Source organism: Zonotrichia leucophrys, chromosome 23 (assembly GCF_028769735.1).
Source record: "Zonotrichia leucophrys gambelii isolate GWCS_2022_RI chromosome 23, RI_Zleu_2.0, whole genome shotgun sequence".
Lineage (NCBI taxonomy): Eukaryota > Metazoa > Chordata > Aves > Passeriformes > Passerellidae > Zonotrichia > Zonotrichia leucophrys.
The window spans coordinates 4055155-4076749 of record NC_088192.1 but is presented as its reverse complement, the minus strand read 5'-3'; the positions used below and the strand labels follow the sequence as shown (position 1 = coordinate 4076749).

At 51.9% G+C, this 21595-nt stretch overlaps 1 protein-coding gene across 6 annotated transcripts in view; it reads left to right on the top strand.

The window, feature by feature from the left end:
- Positions 1-18288, top strand: part of RSPO1 (R-spondin 1) — a 33366-nt gene extending 15078 nt beyond the window's left edge. For 2 of the 6 annotated variants that reach the window (XM_064731409.1, XM_064731405.1), the window contains exons 2-6: positions 9468-9844; positions 12577-12768; positions 14148-14297; positions 14602-14790; positions 15374-18288. In XM_064731409.1, the coding sequence (XP_064587479.1) occupies positions 9751-9844; positions 12577-12768; positions 14148-14297; positions 14602-14790; positions 15374-15525 (777 nt within the window). In that variant the 5' untranslated portion in view covers positions 9468-9750 and the 3' untranslated portion in view covers positions 15526-18288. Of the gene's footprint in view, positions 1-157; positions 569-6854; positions 6927-7592; positions 7631-9467; positions 9845-12576; positions 12769-14147; positions 14298-14601; positions 14791-15373 lie in introns of those variants that run through there. The other 4 variants (XM_064731408.1, XM_064731404.1, XM_064731407.1 and 1 more) reach the window with 4 other exon arrangements.
- Positions 18289-21595: the final 3307 nt, after the last annotated feature.

The window sequence follows — 21595 nt, the reverse complement described above, 5'->3', positions numbered from 1 at the left end:
CAGTCCGGGTTTTGCAACAGCCACACAATATTTTGGCTGGATATTGTCTGAGGAGGTGGTACCAGTGGGGTGGAATTCCCTCATGCAGGAGTTTGCACTGGATGCCTTTACAAAGCTGCATAGTCTGGTAATAATAATAGTAATAATAATAGTAATAATAAAGCCTCCTGGCTGGTGGATGGGATGGAGTCTTCGGATTGAGAGCAGCATTTATGGACGTGCAAATTGCTCTGAGGTGATCACAAACTTTCTGCTTTGCAGCGTGGGCTGAGGGAGCAGGAGCCAGCCCGAGCTGGGATCCCGCACATCGCAGGAGGGTTTTGTTCCTCTGTGCCAAACCCGGGACCCCCTCAGGAACCTGCCTCAAAAACCGAGCCACCAAAACCTCCACACGCACCCGGCTTCTCCATGGACTCGCCATGAATCTATTTTTCGTTTTTTTTGACAGAAACGTGCGCGTAACTTTCTCTGGAGGAACTGAGGAATTTTTTAGTTGTTCTCGTAGCGTTTTAAAGCTGAGAACGCAGTAGAGTCTTTCCCGCAGGGATGAGGGAGTGACAAGCTGAAGGTAAGGGCTTCAAGCATGCATGTTTGTGTGGATGGAGCTTTTGCAACGCGGGGCTGCTAATGAAGAGCCCGAGAGCCGTGTCAGCATCTGCCCGCGGGCTCGCCTTGTGCAACGTGGATAATGAGCGCAGACAATGAGAGCGGAGCGGGATCACAGCACCATCTGTGGGATCCCCTTCCTCCCTCCCTCCCTTCCCTCCTCTCCCTTCCCCCGAGCTGCTGCGGCTTGCAGGGGAGCTGGGCTGAGCTCTGTGTGTGCCCTGGCACCGTCCGGGCTGGGGACAGGGACACAGGGACAGAGGGACAGAGCTGGACTGATCTCTGTGTGCCCTGGCACTGTGTTAGCATCTGGGCTGGGGACAGGGACAGAGGGACAGAGCTGGGCTGTTCTCTGTGTCCCCCTGCACTGTGTTACCATCCCAGACTGGGGACAGGGACAGAGGGACAGAGCTGGGCTGATCTCTGTCTGTCCTAGCTGCTCTCTGTGTCCCCTGGCACTGTGTTCCCATCCTGGGCTGGGACAGAGGGACAGGAACACAGGGACAGGGGGACAGAGCTGGGCTGATCTCTGTGTGTGCCCTGGCACCGTGTTAGCATCATGGGCTGGGGACAGAGGGACAGAGCTGGGCAGCTCTCTGTGTCCCCTAGCTGCTCTCTGTGTCCCCTGGCACTGTATTACCATCCCAAACTGGGGACAGGGACAGAGCTGGGGTGTTGATCAGCTGCCTGGAGCTCCTGGCTGGTTCTGTTCCAGCTGTGGGTCCAGCTGTGCCCTCTGCCCTTGCCCTGGTGCCAGGCACGGGGGCAATGGGAGGATAAGCAGGAATTTGCTGCTGGCTCAGCCCTAAGGCAAGGCTGCTGCCAGGCACCCATGGGGGCATGGGGTAGGAACAGCTCTGTGCAGCTGGAATGGGGGATCCGTGGGGAGAGAATTAATAATGGGGATGATGGCAGTAATTAGAGCGGTGTGAGCTGGTGCTGACGTGCAGGGAAGTGCTGCTGGATTCAGTGAGGGCTCCTGCAGCTCGGCTGGGGCTCAGCTCCCCAAGGGTCAGGGTGGCTTCAGCCTCGGTGCTGAGGGAGCCAGGAGCTGTGAGATGTGGCTGGGGGTTACTGGATTGGAGTATTTTATAGTCTCAGGCATGTGTGCTCCCCTGAACGGTGGGGTTTGGGTTTAACAAGGCACTTACAGTGAAAGGCATTAAAATAGGGCAATACAGGCAATAATCCAGGCAGACAAAGGGCATGACATGACTTTGGAAACATAAATGATCTTCTTCTGAGGTCCCTTGTCACTCTAAAGTCTCCCAACATCCCCCAGCTTTCATTTGACTTTCTTTCTCTAGTTTTTCTAGCCTTTCTTTCCTAGTCCATGTGTGCACGTGTGGAGCCTCCACTCTGCTGCGCAGGGGTCAGCAGTACCCACACACAAAAATCTGTCACCTGGAGGTCTGGGAGCTTACAATGCTGGGGTGGCCAGATCTGTGCTGAGATCTGCCAGGGACTGAATGCAGTGGAGCCTCTTTTTGAAGGGTTCTCTATTTGGTGAGATTTTACCTCTTTTTGGAGGGTTCTCCACTCACAGTGATTTTGTCTGAGCTCAGAGTGGGTGAAGCCCTGACTCCATCCCTCACCCCGCTGTGGGGCCAGGGCTGCACAGGCTGGAGGGGAGGATGGCAGCAATGTCAGTGCTGTAACACGCCTGGGAACCACCCTGGAATAAAGGATCGAGCTGGATCAGCTCCCCCGGCCCTGCGCGGCCGCTGCGAGAGCAGCAGCACCACCCTGAGGGACGAGGCAGGGAGGAGCCGGGAGCGGGGACACGCTCGGGAATGCGGGTCAGGGATGCCATGAGCACGGCCAAGAGCTCTGGAGATTCAGGGCAGTGATGCCAAAAGCTCTGGAAATGCAGGGATGCCCTGAGCACTGCTGAAAGATCTGGAAGTGCAGGGAGGCTCTAAGCACAGCCAAAAGCTCTGGAAATGCAGGGCAGGAATGCCCTGAGCACGGTCAAGAGCTCTGGAAATGCAGGGATACCCTGGGCATGGCAAAAGCTGTGGAGATGCAGGGCAGGGATGCTCTGACCACAGCCAAAACCTCTGCAGATGCCCTGAGCATGGCCAAGAGCTCTGCAGATGCAGTTCAGGGACACCCTGGACACTGCCAAAAGCTCTAGAAATGCAGGGCAGGGATGCCCTGAGCTCAGCCAAGAGCTCTGCAGATGCAGGGATGCCCTGAGCACAGCCGAAAGCTCTGGAAATGCAGGGCAGTGATGCCAAGAGCTCTGCAGATGCAGGCAGGGATGTCCTGAGCACTGCCAAGCCCAGCTGGCTGTGCCACCGTGTGCAGGCTTGCTGCTCCCACAGCTGCAGCCAGACCCCAAACACAGAGCTGTACCCAACACACACAGGTTTGCTGCTCCTACAGATCCCAAACACAGATCTGTGCCCGCCAGGGTGATCCCAGTGCAGCTCCAGCTGCTGCTCTGGTTCTGTGGAGGAGCAGCAGGCACAGATCCTGCAGCCTGCCTGCCTCAGGGCTCTCCTTGTGCAGAGCAGCCTGTGTGCTGGCATGAGGGCCACGGGAATCCCCCTGTAAAACATTTCCTGATGTTTTACAGGGCTGGAGCTCTCTGCTCCTGGAGGGAGGCCTGTGGCACTGGGGTTGTTTTGGAGCAGCTACTGTGGGGCAGCCCAAAGCTGCCAGATTGGGCTTTTATTTTTATTTTTTTTCAGCGAAGTTTATGGTTTTTTTGTATAATAGTTTTGTTCATCATCTGTTGCACACACTGAAGTATGCAAGGTATTACTACTAATATAATTACTAAAACACTTAACACACATAGAGTTATCTTGCAAAGGTTTTTTAAAGTTCTATTTTTGGAACAAATCATTGGGATGAGTTTTTTTTTGAGCAGCTACTGTGGGGCACATTTGGGCTTTTATTTTTGGGGCTTGGGGCACTTATTGGGCTTTTATTTTACTGGGGGCACTTATTGGGCACTTGGGCTTTTATTATTTTTATTTTTTTCAGTGAAGTTTATGGGGTTTTTTGTATGATAAAAACTTTTTTAATAGTTTTGTTCATCATTTGTTGCACACACTGAAGGATGCAAGGTATTACTGCTAATATAATTATATAATTATATATATTACTACTAATATAATTATATAATTATATATATATTTATAACACATATAGACTTATCTTGCAAAGTTTTTTTGGCTAAGGTGTGAAGTTTTATTTTTGGAACAAATCATTGGGGTGGGCTTTTTAGGAGCACAAGCAGCAGCCCCTCCTCAGTGTCACAGCACAGGGAATGCAGTGCAGGAGCTGCTGGAGGAAGTCAGACCTCAACAAAGCCGTGGATAGCTCTGCTGCCAGATCGGGCTTCTATTATTTTTATTTTTATTTTTTCAGTGAAGTTTATGGGTTGGGGATTTCGCAGGACTTGGCGCTGGGATCTGATATCAAATGAGGACCTTCTGGTTCAGAAATTGGACTTAATGCAGCCCTCTTTTATTGCCTCAAGGATCAGGCAGAACAAAGTGGCTCTGCCTGTGCCTGTGCATGTGCTGTTTGCCAGAGGCACGTGAGACACCCTGTGGTGGCTGGGATGGCTGAGCCAGGCCTGGTGGGACCTTGCACTGCTGAGGGACTCACAGAGCTGCTCCTGGAGCACCAGCCCTGCTGATGGACAAAGAGAATGAGGCCCCAAAGCTGCTCCCTCAGCCCTTCCCTGCCATGGTGGGGCTGGTGGAGCAGGCAGGGAGCTCTGCCATGGGGTCACCAGCACAGGGAACAGGGCACAGGGCACAGGGCACAGGCAGAGCAGGGAGAGGACTCAGGGAGCACCAGGGCACATCCCTGGGTGCTATGGAACAGGGATAACTAGGGATAACCAGGGATAACCAGCTGCCATCTCTGGTGGTTGAGGAGCCTGTTGAAAGCTCCACAAAGGCAGGCTGGGGAGTGAGCAGTGTGGAGCTGCTGCTGCCACCCACAACCTTCCAGAGCTGGAGTCTGCCCTGGGGTTGAGAGGGTTTGGGATGGTGTGTCCTGGGGCTAGAAGGCTTTGGGGTGGTGTGAGCTGGCTGTTGTAGGCCTCAGGGTGGTGTGTCCTAGGCTGGGAGGCCTCAGGGTGGTGTGTCCTGGGTGTTGGAGGCATTGGGATAGTGTGTCCTGGGGCTGGGAGGATTTGGGGTGGTGTGTACTGGGTGTTGGAGGCTTTGGGGTGGTGTGTCCTAGGCTGGGAGGCCTCAGGGTGGTGTGTCCTGGGTGCTGGAGGCCTCAGGGTGCTGTGTCTTGGGGCTGGAGGCTTTGGGGTGGCGTCTCCTGGGCTGGGAGCCCTCAGGATGGTGTGTCCTGGGTGCTAGAGGCCTCAGAGTGGTGTGTCCTGGGTGCTGGAGGCCTTGGGATAGTGTGTCCTGGTGCTGGGAGGCTTTGGGGTGATGTGTCCTGAATGTTAGAGGCCTCAGAGTGGTGTGTGCTGGGTGTTGGAGGCCTCAGGATGGTGTGTCCTGGGCCTAGGAGGCCTCAGGGTAGTGAGTCCTGTCCCCTGGTGTAGGACTGGGAGATGTGGGACCAAACAACCCCTGCAAAACCCTGACTCCTCCTGCATGAAGCCACTCTGAGCACATTCACACAGAGGAGATTCAAATTCTCCATGCAGCTCCTGCAAACCCAAATTCCCCAGCTCACAGCTGGACCCTTGGCAGCTCCCAGGGGTTCATTCCTGCTCTAACCAGGTCTGTCCTGACTCCAGCATCTGGTCCTTCTCTGCAAGGCTCAGTAAACCTTTGGAGAGCCTGTTTACATTTGGGATCCCTGGTAGGTTCAGCAAGAGGCAATATATCAGCAATTTAGTTATTGTGGATTAGGTCTCAAATATCCTGGGGATATAATGTTGGTCTTTCTCACCTTGTGTGGAGGAGGACTAATGGCAAATTATCTGCATGGTTTACATTTTCTGGTTTGTATTGCAGCTCCCAAGGACCAATTTATCCTGATTGAATTGCAAACAAGGCTTAGTGCCATCTCACATCCAGGGGCCAGGTCTCTCCATAAATGAACTCAGAACAATTCAGGTTACCCCAAATTCTTCCTGTAGATTGGATAATGGCATAAATCCTGCGAATGTTTAGACTGGAAATTGCTTGTAGCAACCTGAGCTTGACTGATGGCTGCAGTAACAGAAGGAACCATAACTTGTGTCCTGCAGGGAGGGTGGGGAAGGCAGCCCAGCCAGACAGCTCCCCACAGACCCCCAGTGCTCGTGGGGGGATTGGGACACCTGTGGGTTCTGTGTGACCTTCAAAGACAGCACCTAGAGTGCCTTTCTGCGCTGAAGCAGCAGATGTAGCCAAGCCCAGGCTTCTTTTGGGCTAGAAAGCAAGGGAACAGGAGGGAGAAGTGTGTGACAGTGTTCACAGGGGTTCTTGGATGAGGGAAGAGACAAGGATCCAACTCCATGTTTCAGAAAGCTTGATTTAATATTTTATGATATATATTATATTAAAACTATACTAAAAGAATAGAAGAAAGGATTTAATTAGAAGGCTGGCTAAGAATAGAAAAAGAAGGAACGATAACAAAGGTTTGTGGCTCGGACAGTCAGTTTGAGCCAGCTGACTGTGATTGGCCATTAATTAAAAACAACCACATGAGACCAATCACAGATGCACCTGTTGCATTCCACAGCAGCAGATAACCATTGTTTACATTTTGTTCCTGAGGACTCTCATCTTCTCAGGAGAAAAAAATCCTAAGGAAAGGATTTTCCATAAAAGATGGCTGTGACAGAAGTGTGTGCTCGCTTGGTTCGTGCTGCAATCTCAAGGTTTTCCTGGCACCTCCTGCCCTGGCTGCCCTCAGCAATGGGGTCCACGAGTTTCATGCTGGCTCTTGGCACATGGGGCTGTGTTGGCTCCCTCAGCACATCCATCCCTGCTGCTGTCCCCACGCTGGGGGCTGTCCCCACGCTGGGAGTGTTGTGTAAACACGGCGGAATTAAACACCGGGAGCAGCACCACGGTCCCTCCACAGCTCCTTGGGGACACTCTGGGCTGTGCTGCACTGATGCCATCCCCACAAGTGGCTGTGCTGGGCATGGGGACTGTCCCACAGCACCTGTCTGAGTGACCCTGCTGCCCCCCAAGTGCAGAGGAGCTGCAGGGGATCCCCCTGTGCTCAGCTCCCTAAATGCTGCACCAGCCCAGCTGGAGCACTTGACAGTGTTTATAAAGCAGCTTGCAGCAAACAGGCTTGGAAGTGCAGAACAAGTCGGTGTTTACACAAGTGACTAATTATTTATTTGAAAATCCTGCGGAGGAGCCGTGGGCTGTAATGACAAGCACATGGTGAGAGCTGGGCTCCTGCCCTGGCAGGGACAGCAGGGACACGGGGAAAATTCAGAGCCACCAGACAGGGGACAGGGAAAGATTCAGAGCCATCAGGGTGGGGGGACAGTGGTGATGGCACAGGTGAGTGCCAGGAGTGTTTGTGCCATGGGCTGCCACAAGGCTCAGCAAAACCTGGGTCACACAGTGAAAAGTTCAGAGACACCAGGGTGGGGGGTCAATGAAAAGTTCAGAGCCACCAGGACAGAGGGACAGGGAAAAGTTCAGAGCCATCAGAGTGGGAGGCAGGGAAAGGTTCAGTGAAAAGTTCAGAGCCACCAGGATGAGGGGGACAGTGGTGATGGCACAGGTGAGAGCCAGGAGTGTTTGTGCCATGGGCTGCCACAAGGCTCAGCAATACCCAGGTCACCCAGTGAAAAGGTCAGAGCCACCAGGGTGAGGGGACAGTGAAAAGTTCAGAGCCACCAGGGCTAGGGGACACTGGTGATGGCACAGGTGAGTGCCAGGAGTGTTGGTGCCACGGGCTGCCACAAGGCTCAGCAATTCCCGGGTCGCAGCAGCCCAATGCTGCTGGGACAGCCCCCTCCCTCCAGGTGCTCTGCTCCAGAGGGGTTATAGTCACACCTGGAGGCCACAATCCCCCTTAGATGGGCTGGGGCAGGGGGTGCTGTGCCAGTGGCCCCTCGGCAGGTCCCCCAGGCAGGGTGGGCAGAGAAGGGACAGCCCCATGGGGACCATCCCAGGCAGGGGCTGGGCTCACTTCCAGCTCTGTCGCCAGCCGTTGTTTGGGGCATCGGTGATTGCGCAGTTATTAGAGAGGGATTAAAACAATTTTCTGTTCCGTTTGACTTCACAGAGCAGATGTTGTCGCCTCCATTCCAGCACAATGTCTGCCGTTGGCAGGGCTTTGCCAGCTGCAGAGAGGAGTGGAGCTGGCTTGGCAGTGCCAGAGCTCTTGGTGCAGCGTGGAGCTTGTCCTTCCTTACACAGGGCACAGGGAAAACCACTTGGAAAGTACAGGGAAAATGTCAGGAGCCAGCTGAGCAAGGCTTTGGGCACTCTCAGGAAAAGATGTGGAGTCTTGGCTGGCAGCTGGGCTTTCCTTCTCTCTCCTGAATTTCATGCAGAGCTGTTGGTTTGGTGCCAGCCTGTGCTGCTGGTGCTGCCATCTCATCACTCTGTGCTGCCAGGCACACTGGGCCACTCTGTGACGTGGATTGGTGAGGGCAGCGTGGCACTCACAGCCAGGCTCTCTCTGCCCCATGTTGGGTTCTCTGCTCCACATTGGATTCTCTGCCCCACACCAGGCTCTCTGCCCCATGCTAGACTCACTGCCCCACATTGGGCTCTCTGCCCCACACTAGGATCTCTCTTTCCCCCACATCAGGCTGTCTCTCAGCCCCTCACCAGGCTGTCCCTGCCCCACACCATGCTCTCTGTCCCACACCAGGCTCTCTCTGCCCCTCTCCAGGCTGTCCCTGCCCCACACCAGTCTCTCTGCCCTGTGCCAGTCTCTCTGCCCCACACCAGGCTGTCCCTGCCCCACACCAGGCTCTCTGTGCCAGTGAGCCCAGGGCAGAGCAGCTCCCGCTCCCAGCCCTGTGCAGCAGCGCTGACCCTGCCCTGTGCCTCGGGGAGTGAACGGGAGATGGGAGGTTTGGAAATTCCCTGCGAGCAGAAAGGCAGCAGTTCTGGGCAGAGGATCCCACCCCGTCCCCAGACACACCAGGCTGGCTGGGGACTGCAGGCTGGCTTGACTACCAGCCCCAGAGGTGCCCCCTTGATGGGAAACAGCTTGAGTGCCTGGCACCCACAGCAGCCATCTGCCTCTTGGGGAGGGCAGCCCAGGGCTCTGGCTCTGTTTTAAACAAGTTCCAGCCATAACTACTGTTTGTAGCACTGGCAGATGGCAGAGATGCACTGAGCATTCAAACTGGTTACTAGTCTCAAGCTATGTCAGGGAAGGGATAGGTTGGATATTAGGAATAAGTTTTTCACTGGAAGGATAATAAAGTACTGGAATGCTCTTCCCAGGGAGAATCACCATCTTTGGATGTGTTTAAAAAAAGACTGGACATGGCACTTGGTGCCATAGTCTGGTTGAGGTGTTAGGGCATAGGTCGGATGATGATCTTAGAGGTCTCTTCCAACCTCATTATTTTGTGATTCTGTGATTGACTCTGTGATTCTGGGATTGATTTTGTGATTCTGGGATTGATTCTGTGATTCAGTGATTGATTCCATGATTATGGGCTTCTGGGATTGATTTTGTGATTCTGGGATTGATTCTGTGATTCAGTGATTGATACCGTGATTCTGTGATTCTGTGATTCAGTGACTGATTCTGTGATTCAGTGATCCTGGGATTCTGGGATTCTGGGATTCTGTAACAGGGACTCATGGATGAGGCTGGAGCACACTTCTCCCTACACCACCATCTGCCAGCACCCCCAGTGCACCCCACACCCCCCATCTCACCCCCAGCCATTATGGGAGTGATGCTGTCTGTCAAATTAACCCATTTCTCCTCTTCTTTTGCAGTTCCTGCCAGCACCCCTGGACACTGTGAGCCCCTAACACCCACAGCTGAGCCCTGGACAGCGCTGGGGCCGAGCTCCTGCCCTGCTGACAGGGATGAAGGCAGAGCCATGTTCCCTGCTACCTGAGCTGCCTGCTGCTGCTGCAGCTCGTGGATATGGTGCCAGCCCTGGCTCTGTGCACAGACTCTCAGCTCTGAGGATTTAGGGGCAGCAGAGCCCCCAGCTGTGGAGCACGCTCCCCCAGCCACCCCAGCACGGAGGGGCTGCAGCTCTGGAGAGTTACTATGCAGCTTGGACTGCTTGTGGTGGTGGTTTTTCTGAGCTCCATGGATCCAACAGGCAGCAGCAAGGTGGTGAAGGGCAAGAGGCAAAGACGAAGTATGTATGAAATGCTTTTCTTGTCTACTTCTTCTCATGGTGTGAGTGTGTTTACAGCACACGGGGCTGGGCAGGGCCTGTGGTGCCCCAAGAGCCTGCAGAGATCCCCAAATCCCTCTCACCATGTGCCCTGACCTGTCCCCTGATGTAAGAGCTGAAATGAAGGATGTGGGACTCCAGGCTGCTCTCCAAAATGCAGTTTATTGTATTCAAGAGGTTACAGCAGTCCAGGGTTGTGGGTGACAGAGCCTGTGCCCACAGCTGTCAGCTCCAGCTGCAGGCAGGCCTGGAGACCTTGAGGTTAGGTTACAGTGCATTCTATACTTTTCTTTAGGTCACAATCCATTCTATACTTTTCTTTGCTGAGCATCTCAATACAGCAGAACCAATCTATACCTTAACTATTATCTATAGCCTATCATAACTACTGTAATTACCATATTCAGGTTACTGTTCTCCAATCACTAAAAGTCAGTGCATTACAGTTTAAGCCAGAAGTTGGTTTTCAGTTTTCTTGCAGTAGAAAATTCTGAGACCATTTTTCTACTTGCAACATTGGCAATTTTATCTGCCTGTGCTTTCTGCTTGGTAAAAACATCTTTTTGTTTGGGGTGGGTTTATCCTTTGCTCTAAGCCATAAAACCCCTTTTAACTAACACCCCCTTTGCCTCCTTGGCGTTTCAGTAAGACTGGCTCAGCAATTCTTTTCTTCTATATCAAAACTTGCTTCCATCTCTATTCCTTCATCAGACTCTACATTTCAAAATCTTTCTGCCAAGCACACATATCTGTGAGACTTTCTTGTCAAACTTTCATCCTTCCCAACATCCCTGAGGCCATGGGGGGGTCAGTTCTCCCTCCAGCCCAGAGGGTCCCTGGAGGGGCTCGTGCAGGGCAGAATTGGCACCAGAGCAGCCAACTGCCCTCCTTTATGTAAGCTCATGTTAGAGCTGTTTTACATTAAAACTGGTTTAAATTAAATTATAGAAAATTGATTTTATATTAAAACTGGGACTGCCGAGCCCTGGGAGAACAAGGAAAACCTGACATCATGGCTAATTCTATAAAGGGCAATTCCCAATGGGAGCCCAGTTTATACCTTTGCCATGGAGGCAGAGCTTGGCACCAGAGCCCAGCGCTGCAGGAGGGATGGGGCGGACCCTGGGGTCTGGACAGGGACCCCCTGGCGGCTCCAAGGCTGAGGGCTGAGCCATCCTGCCTGGGGTTCCAAAGGGCTGGACAGGCCACAGGCCTGGAAAAGGGGCTGGGACAGGCAACAGGGGCTGGAAGCTCATGGCAGGGGGACAGAGCAGCTCTTGGGTCATGGTGGGAGGACAGAGCAGCTCTTGGGTCATGGCAAGGGGACAGAGCAGCTCTTGGGTCATGGTGGGAGGACAGAGCAGCTCTTGGGTCATGGCAAGGGGACAGAGCAGCTCTTGGGTCATGGCACAGGGACAGGGCAGCTCTTGGGTCATGGCAAGGGGACAGAGCAGCTCTTGGGTCATGGTGGGAGGACAGAGCAGCTCTTGGGTCATGGCAGGGGGACAGAGCAGCTCTCTCACCTCTAGTCCTGGCACTTGAGCACTGTGCTGCTCTGTGCTTGCTTTTGAAGTGTAGTAAACATGGTATTTAAAAGAATACATCTTTTAAATACACAGCTTTTCTATAAACAAGGACATGGCTTGCATAATAAACTAATAAAAATAACCTGCATTCTAGTCTGCAAAGAATGCGATTGGTTTCAAAACAAGCAGCATTTTATATGATAATTGAAAGCAGAAAACTCTCAAGACATGGGATTGAGTATTTTTCTTGGACTGAATGTAGGAGCTGAGAACACATCTCTATTTTGGGGGCAGTGACACCTCCTGACTGCCAGAGAGAATTTAACGTAGGCAGGGTCAGGGAAAGATCCAGCCTGGGACAGAATTAATGGAACAGTTTTGCTCCAGGGCCATGAACTCTGCTGCTCAGCATGGAGGCACTGCAGGGGAGGCAGCAGGAGGTGCTGGACCCCTTGGGCCATGCCCATGTTAGTGTGTGCCCCAATGGGCACCAGGGATGGGAGACAGAAGGCTGGGGTGGGCAGTGCCAGGCCCTGGGCACAGCTCTGTCTGTTTCAGTGCTGGGTCCCTGGGCACAGCTGGGGCTGTTTCAGAGCTGGGATGGGCAGTGCTGGGTCCTGGGCAGAGTTGGTGGGAGTTTCAGGCCTGGGGTGGCTCCCTGGGCACAGCTCTGGCTGTTTCAGGGCTGGGGTGGATCCCTGGGCAGAGCTGGTGGCTGTTTCAGGGCTGGTGTGGACAGTGGTGGCTGTTTCAGCTGTTGCCTGGGTCCTGGGCACAGCTGGTGGGTGTTTCAGGGCTGGGGTGGTCCCTGGGCACAGCTCTGGCTGTTTCAGGGCTGGGGTAGACAGTGCTGGGTCCTTGGGCACAGCTCTGGCTGTTCTAGGGCAGTGCTGGGTCCTTGGGCACATCTCTGGCTGTTTCAGGGCTGGGATGGGCACAGCTTTGGCTGTTTCAGGGTCCTGCTCCTCAGCACAGCCATGTTGTGACCCTTGTGCCTGTCCTTGGCACAGCTCTGGCTCTATGGCATCCCTTACCAGTGTGCCAGGGCTTCAGGAGCCTTGCTGTGCCCCCATTCCTGCCCTTCCTGCTGCTGGTGCCTGTGGTTTGTGGGCACAGCTGGTGCTGCAGAGCCCAGCACTAACCAGGGCCTCTCTGCTGCCCTTGCAGTCAGCACGGAGCTGAGCCAGGGCTGTGCCAGGGGCTGTGACCTGTGCTCTGAGTTCAACGGGTGCCTGAGGTGCTCCCCCAAACTCTTCATCCTCCTGGAGCGCAATGACATCCGGCAGATCGGGATTTGCCTGCCCTCCTGTCCCCTGGGCTACTTCGGCCTTCGCAACACGGACATGAACAAGTGCATCAGTGAGTCTGGGGCTGGGGGAGGCTGTGGGCAGGGCAGGGACTGCTGTGGTATTGGAATTATTACCAATATCGCTGGACAGGACATGCCTGAGCTTGTCTGGCCTTGCTGCTGAACCAAAGAGTGGCACTATTTGGTTCAGAGGCCTGTGGGCCTGTGTGGTGTTTCACCCCACAGACACTTTTGCCTGGCTGGGTGCTGTAGTTGGGCCCGTGGGGACAAGGCCAGGCCTGCAGAAGCTCTGGTGGTGCTGGGATGGAGCTTCCCCCCATAACAGGGGCTGCTCCTCAGGTTTCCCTCTGGCAGAGAAGCTTTAAGGCGATGGTGAAGGAATGGAGTCGGTTCTGATGGAGGGTTTGGATGCAGAGCTTTATTCTGGCCCACAGGCCTCTGAATGCAGCACCAGCTCCAACAGAACTCCCTGAGCCCGTGGTTGCTGTTCCTTTGAACCCCGGGGAGAGGGGCAGGGAAGGGGCAGGGAGCCACCAAGCAGGGACAGGAGGGGAGGGATGGAGGGACAAAGGGACAAAGGACACCTGGATGGCCCAATGCCCCCAGGGGTAGAGGGCATCCTTTGGATCTGCCAGTCACTCGGGGCCCTTCTGGAATTGCAGGAGTGACAGACAGTGCTGGGAGGGGAAAGGAGAGGTGACTGACACACCTGGGAGGGAATTATCAGGGGAGGGACCCGAGGTTCTGGGGTAAACCCTGAAATCACAGCACAACACTATGGCTCTGGGGAAGGGGTGAGGCAGGGCTGATCATGACAGCCTGAGAACAGCCCTGCTCAGCTCTGCACAGGCTGTGGATGTGGGATCTTGCAGGACCTCTGGGCAGTTTTGTTACGTGGGTTGCCAGACTGGCAGCCTTTGTGAGGAGGGAGATCCTTTCAGGCACTTGGTGCCTCTTTTCCTGCCCTACTGCTCAACAGACTCAGACAGCTCTGAGTGAAATCCCTGACTTGAATTCTGTAGCCAGAGCATCAGAAAGAGCTGGACATGAGACATGGGCTCACTGCCCTGGCAGGTCCATGCACAGCACCCTCACAGCCAGCTTTCCATGCAGCTCCCTTTCCATGCAGCCTGTCCTGCAGCTGCAGCTGGAGCCAGGGCTGGATGCTTTGCACCATCCCCTTTGGCTGACCATGCTCAGCTGAACCCCAGCCCAAAACCTTCCCACCCTGCCTGATCCTGGCCTGGCTATGAGAGCTGCTGCACAGGGCTGTCCTGCACAGGGAATGGGGCAAAGAAACTCACTCCTGAGTGGCACAGGATGCTCAGAGACCTGGCTTGGCAGTGTGGAGCTTCTTGACCCTTCTGCTCACATCAAACTACATGATGGCTTTGGTGATTTTTTTTTTTGCTTTTTTTCTTCCCCCCAGAATGCAAAATTGAGAACTGTGAGTCGTGTTTCAGTCGAAACTTTTGCACAAAATGTAAGGAAGGTTTGTATTTGCACAAAGGGAGATGTTACGTGACGTGCCCCGAAGGCTACGCTGCTGCCAACGGCACCATGGAGTGCAGCAGTCCTGGTAAGCAACCGGGGGTGCTCAGGGGATTTAGGAACCTGCTGGGGAAGCACAGACTCAAAGGGGTGCTCAGGGATTTAGGAACCTGCTGGGGAAGCACAGACTCAAAGGGGTACTCAGAGACTTGGGAAGCACAGACTCAAAGGGGTGCTCAGGGACTTAGGAAGCACAGACTTGAAGGAGTGCTCAGGGATTTAGGAACCTGCTGGGGGAAACACAGACTCCCTTGCAGCCTAAGGTGGGGGAGAGGTGGGCTCCGGGATGGCCTGGAGCAGGAGTTACAGCTGGGCTCTCTTGTTCTCTGCAGCACAATGTGAAATGAGTGAGTGGGGTCCGTGGGGCCCCTGCTCCAAGAAGAGGAAGCTCTGTGGCTTCAAGAAGGGCAACGAGGACCGGACACGGCGGATCCTGCAGGCGCCCGCTGGGGACGTGTCCCTGTGCCCGGCCACCACGGAGGTGCGGCGCTGCACGGTGCAGAAGAGCCAGTGCCCCGAAGGTGAGCAGAGCTGGGGGGCTCCCATCCCTGCCCACAGCCCAGGGAGCTCAGGGACAGGCAGTCAGCCAATTGAACAGTGTCACAATGTGCTGGGCAGCTCCTGATTCCTCTGAAGTGCAGGGATAGGGATGGGATGGCACCTGGGAGAGCTGCAGGTGGAGGGGGCTCAGCTCCCAGCTTGGCACAGCTTGTTGTGTGCCACAGGTTTCACCTATTTTAGAGAATTGACAGAATGGCAAGGATGGAAGAGACCTTCAAGATCCAGTCCAACCCATGCCAAAAAAACCCCCCATTTTAGTTTCTTCCCTGGCCAGAGAGCAGCCTGGGGTGCATGCCTGTGTGCTGCCATGGTAGGAGTTGTCTTCTCTACCAGAATTGATCTGTTTTTCCCAGGAATTAGAGTCTTCAGGATGAATGGTGGTTTGGTTGTTTTGTTACAGAATGGACCAGGATTGCAGCTGCGCTGAGTGTTCTGAGGGGAAAGGGCTCTGAGCAGTGATTAAATGCACAGGAATTAACCAGGGGGACAGGGCTGGTCTGTTCCCCTCACTCCACCTCACACTGCCCCTTTGCTTTACTGCAGGGAAAAGGAAGAAAAAGGAAGAGCAAGGAAAGCAAGATAATGGGAACAGAAATAGGAAAGACACCAAAGACACAAAGTCTGGCACCAAGAAGAGGAAGAACAAACAGAGAGGGGCCACGGTGCCCGCGACGCCCGCCAGCCCTGCCCAGTAGCTGGCAGCGTGTCATGGATGGCAAGACTCCATTGCTGCTATGTATATGAAAGCTTTATTGAACAGAGCACTGCTACATCATGTAACGTGTCCAGAGACAGACATATACTCCAGACTGACCCATGGACTGACAGAGGCCACACACACACCCTGAAGGAGGCTGCACACACACACACCCTGCCCAGGGCTGTGGGAGAACGCTGCTGAGGAGTGGGAGCAAAGCCACAGCGTCCCCAGGGCTCTGTGGGGACACTGCAGGGAGGAGAGGTGGAGTATGAGCCACTGAAGGACCCAGACATGGGATTGATTTCATAATCAAGGCCTCAAATGGAGCCCAGGCACACAGCCCTACTCAGCCAGGGGATGAGACTGAACCCCCCAGACACACACAACAGGGGCCTCTTTCTCTTCCCTCACCCCTTATTTTGTGTTTTAAGCTGTATGACTTTATCATTGCAAATATGTGTTTGTGGTAAGAGGTCAGTGGCATCTGCCCTGAATCTGCTTCAAAGAATTATTTCAAATTAAAAAAAACAAAACCCAAAATCCAAATGACAACCAGCTTCCTGAGTGTGTGGTTCATACCTTGGCCCCTATGGAGGCTGGTGTCCCACAGGACAGAGACTCACTTGTGGAAGGGAAACTCACCAAAGCTTTAAGAAAATCCCAGGAAATGCTGCCAGCACAAATCAGCCGTCTTGCAAGAGGGACCTGAGCCCCGAGGAGCTCCCCACTGAAGGATCCACTTAACACACAGCAGATTGAGAAAATGAGAGGTTCCAACAAACCACAGGTTGCTGAAACATTTTTTTAATGCATACAGACTGTGACTGGGGTCTGCTCCAGCAGCCATGGGCAGTGGATCCATACATGTGCATTTTTTTACCTCCTTTTTATCTGCAGTGCAGCTTTCCATTACACATTCTGCACTTGTTTCATACTCACACAATTCCTGTAGAAATCAATGGAAGTGCTATGTGCAGAAAAGCACATTGTGCAGAAAAGCACACTGGGACTCTGCTTGGCCAGTCCCAGCTGTGGGACAATCCGGGGCTGGGGACAGCTGGTGCCACCACTCCAGTGTGTGGCAGGAGGGAGGGGAAGGCACAGCTCAGGTCCTGCAGGAGAGAAAAACAAATTTTTGAATTGGGTAGAAACTACCTGTGTGCTGGAATTCCCTGGATTCTCCTGCTCTGCCAGAGCTGCCAGCTGAGCAGAGGAACTGGGACAAGCACTGGTGAGCCCTGCGTGGCTTTGCTGCTTGCTCTGCTCAGGGCAGGGTCACAGGGGGGCTCCCCATCACTGCCCTGGGGTTTTAAAATGTGATTTCTCTGTATAAATACGTAGAGACACATTTCATTTCTCTAGAGTTCAGCAGAAGCTCTCTCCTCCCAAGGGATGTGCTCACAGGGTGGATCGGGGATGTGCTGTTGGGAGCTCCACTCCCCTGGTAGGGCAAGGAGCAGGGGAAACTCACCCAGACTAACCCTGGTGAATCCAATCTTGGCTGTACTGCTTCCATAGCACCAGAGGGGCAGGGGAAACTCACCCAGATTAACCCTGGTAAATCTGTAGCCCTGATGGAAGCTGTACTGCTTCCATCCCATCTCTGCTCTGTGGCTTGGAGTCAACAGGTGTGCAGGAGAGAGCTCCTGTCCCTCTGAGGGTCACCAGCCCTGGTTCTCTCCTGGTGCCCACTGAGCACTCAGCTCTAGCCAGGACACCCCAACTCCCTTCACCCCAGGGCTGCCTTGGCTCGGGGCAGGACGTGGAGGCTGCACATTGTTTGGGCTCCAGAGCTGTACCAAGCTCTCCCTGACTGCTCTGCTGGCAGAAAAACCTTTCAGCCTCTCGTCCACTTTGTGTTTAAGTAAACAAGAAGCTGTTCCATCTTTGAAAGGGGATTCCATTTCAGCACAATGATAAACGACCAGCATACCAAACAGGGGGGAGAAAGAGGTTCTTAAAAGTCATCCTTTAAGTTGTTTATGGATCATGTTCATATGATTTCTGAAAGCTTCCCAGCTCAATGATCCAACCTTGCTCTATTTTCTAGCCTGTGAGAGAAGTATTTTTGCTTGTCAGCAGAACCATTTTCCCTTCCAGTTTTAGCAGCACCCACTGGTGAAGCTCAGCTCCCTCCTGGAGCCACGTCCCCAGCGAGCTCTCAGTGAGGATTAAGGAAAAGAAAATGCATTAGGAAAGTTTCCTACATGAGGCTCTGGTAATGACTTGATTCCCTACAGTAACTCCTGGCACTATTAGCACAACTATTTCAAAACTAAACTGCATGTAATAAATCAACAGAACCTATTTTAGAGAACTCTAGGGATTATTAGAAAATCTGACAAACTTCTTTCTGTTGTAGCCTTTCCCCTACTTTCTTCCTTTTTTCAGAGCAAAATGGGAAGAAAAAGGGACAAAGGCAACAGGAAGTTTAAGATGCATATTACGAATATCCAAGATTTTTCAGTAGGGGTGATTTTAAAATTAAATTGTTTTAGAACAATTAGGAGAAAAAATGTTAAAAAATAAATCCAATTTATTTTCTTCTTTTTTTTTTTTTGAGTCAGCTCAAGAATTGTGCTTATTCCCACTCCCAGAGAGCTGGTTCAGTTATGAATTTAGGAACATTTTGCCTTTGACCAACATGAACTGCACACTGAGCTCCCCAGTCCAAGCTGAGATGTCCTTAGCTGGGTGATGTCACCTCAACTCACACACATGTGAATGCTCTCTTTCCATGCACTAAATGACCCTGTTGTGGTGTTGTCTCCTTGGCATCACTGTAAAATACATGTCTTTAAACAAATAAATCAATAAATGGGTTTGCTGAACCAGCTTCATTTGTTTATTCACCAAAACTGGAGTCAAACCCAACTGATTCAAAAATATCCACAGATACAGGAGCCACTCCTGAGAGCCAAAGGACCACATGGATCATGGATCATGGCTGGGAATGTCACTGCTCCAGTTCCTGCACCTATTCCCACCCTCTGCTTTGGTCAGCTTGGTGCTGGACTGGAGAAGCAGCTGCTGGATGCACAGACAGACAGACAGACATGCTTTGTCAGGAGCTCCACTGCACAGGGAACAGCTTCATTTTCCCTGGTGTTATTTGCTGGACAGAATTCCATTAACTCAGAATCTGCAGGATGGTTTCCAGTCTGTTTCCTCAGATTTTGAGCAATTCATCCCATGCCATGGGGGGAACAATAATGGGCAGCTTGCAGTTGTGGGTTTGGAACTGTTTCATTTCTCTCTTATTTGCTGAGATTTGGAACCTAAAGAAGATGAATGTCACCAAACACATGTTGGTTCTATCACATTCTTAACCCTCTCTGGGTAATATAAATCTGTATTTTTCATCATCTACAGTCAATGAACTGTGTGCACACACACTCCTCACACAGTAATTCACTGACTCTCCACCCCCAGAGAGGTGGAGGTAATGTATATATACTCCTTAGCCCATGTTTATGTTCAAATGATTTCTCACTCAGGAGAAATCTTAGCTTTGATTAAAGGAAAGAAAGTAGGATAGTGAGAAAAAGGTTATCTCTAAAACTATGGTTTCGATTACGTTGTCTGAGAACACTAAAAGGGATAATTCAGATATATATTTACAAATTTTATGAAGTCAATAGACTTCACAGACAGACATGATAGGCATCACATTTTAAAAATCTATATTAAAAGTACAGAAATACCAGAGTATTTAACCATCAATAAATCACCCTGATGGCATTTATGTACTCAGTAATACATCACACCCAACTGAATGCCAAACCAAAGTTTGGCTGGAGCTGCTTGCTGGAATTTCCAGGATTTTTGAAGAACAGGAAGAGAGAGGCAGCCAGGTAGGTGGTATATTGTAATTTCCAGCCTGAGGTGAAATGCTGGTTTAGAGCACTGACAGGGCCACAGAGGAGCCCAGAAGTTACTTTTCCTGGCTTTCAAAGCTCTCTTACACCTCTCTGCCTTTTTCTTGACTTCAGTTTTTCCTCCTTCAATCACCATTTTGGGAATTCCATATTCAAGGCAACAATCCAGGATCACTTTGTCTTTGCTGTCCCACCTGGAACCTTTTGCCCAGGAGCCCTCCTGTTCCTGTATCCTGGGGAAGCCAAGCCTGAGGAACTGAGCTGGGAGAGTTGCTGTGCTGATAAACTGCCTACAAGATCTTCCGCTGTGATTTTTGAAGATGAGCTACAAAATCCACTTGTGCTCTGCAAGGAATTGCTGCTGTAAGGGAGATGGCTGAGGCTGCTTTATCCTGCTAATGAAACAGAGGAGCTCAATACCACACTGAAAAAGGGCTCTGAGAGCAAGTCTGGTCTTGTTCTGAACTCTTGGAAATCTACTTTTCCTTCAGTTAATTGACAAAATCTGTAGATCATACAAGGAAGACAAGCCCTGCCAAAAATCCAACATCACTAGTTTTTAATAATACAATGGGAATAACCCCTCAGAACATATGTAATTATGGGAATGAGTCATTCTGATGGCATCATGTAACCACATTCACTGGAATTTGACAAAGATGAGGCCACAATAAACTCAAAATTCTTTCATTTCAGCCCTGGTCAGGCAGAGGAGCTGAGGCCACATAGCAGAGGAGAGGGACAAGGATCTGTGACCTTGTTGTCCTGGCCAGAACATAATGAGAAAAAGCTAAAGATTGAAATGGGGGGCAGCAAAGGAAAAGCTGTGAGTCATGGAACAACAAAACATCAGTTTAGTGGAGCAAAATATCTGACTTGCACGTTATCAGATACACAACAAGCAGCTGCAGCCTCAGGGATGCTGCAAGTTCAGCACCAACTGCTGGCCCCTTGCTGGAATTTGGGCCAGGGGATCTGGGAGGGTGAGGAAAGAGCCACAGCAAGGTGCCAGTTCAAATGCAGGTCCCACACATTATCAGTAGGATCTTTTCTTATGACACAAAATCCAGGCTTGTAGCCCACCCCAATGGCTGGTAAAGGGTCTGAGCCACCACCACCCTCCCACCAACACTTCCAACCTGGGAATTCAGCACCCAACTCCAGGGCATCCCCAAGCCAAGCTCTCCCTGCCACAACCTCCTGCCCAAAGCTGGCTGGGTCTGTTCCCTCACAGAAAGAGACGGCGACTTTCTGGCTGCTCCCCAAGATGTCTTGCTAACAATAAAGAGGGAGTTTTCTTAAGGGAAAGGAAGAAAGAGTTGGGGAGAGCAGAGCAAAAGTATTACTCAACTATTTAGTCTAAAATGTTGAAAATCAAAAGGCTCTTCTGACAGATTGATATCGACTCTAATAGAAAACACACTTGTCCCGGGAAAACTCTTCTCCATGAGCCTCAAGTCTGATAGCTTAAACAATTATCTACAATTTGGAATTGATTTTTTTTATAGCCACATCAATGTGTACTTTTTCAATGCCCAAGGCACAGATAATTCTATTAAAGAGAAAAACCAGAACGTGGAGGCTTAAGCCAAACAGCCTCCAAGTCCAGACTCAGTCTTACAAAACATGTCCCAAGGCCTGACTCATCGTGGCTCCCTTGTGCAGCAGGGACTCTGCACCTCACAGCAAAACGCTGAAAATCATTAGGAGAACAAAATCCCAGCAGCTCTGTTATTGTTCTAGGCTTAAAGGAGCATTAGCAGCACCAGAAGGACATTGCTGTGCTGCTAATAAGTGTTTGGGAAGGATGGGCCAGAGCTGTGTTTTGGGCAAGTATTCCCCAAGATGCTGAGCTTGGCCCCAGCCCAAGCTCTGCTATCAATTAACACAGTTTCAGCTCAGCTTTGTTCATTTCCCCTAGGTGAGGGGCTTTCAAATTGCTGTTACAGTCTGGCAGTGACAGGGATGTGGGCTCTGGACACAGACCTTGCACAGATTTGCTCTGTTAATGCACCATCCACACAGTTCTTTACCCTCACATGAAAACACGCAGTGCTGTTATTGCTGATTTCTAAAATTTTTTGCCAGTAACCCAGAAAGAGCAGCCCTGTGTGTCTGTAAACACCCAGCAGCACTGCCTGGTGCTCGAGTCTGCTGCAGCAGTGCCCCCCTGGTTGTCCCAGTGTC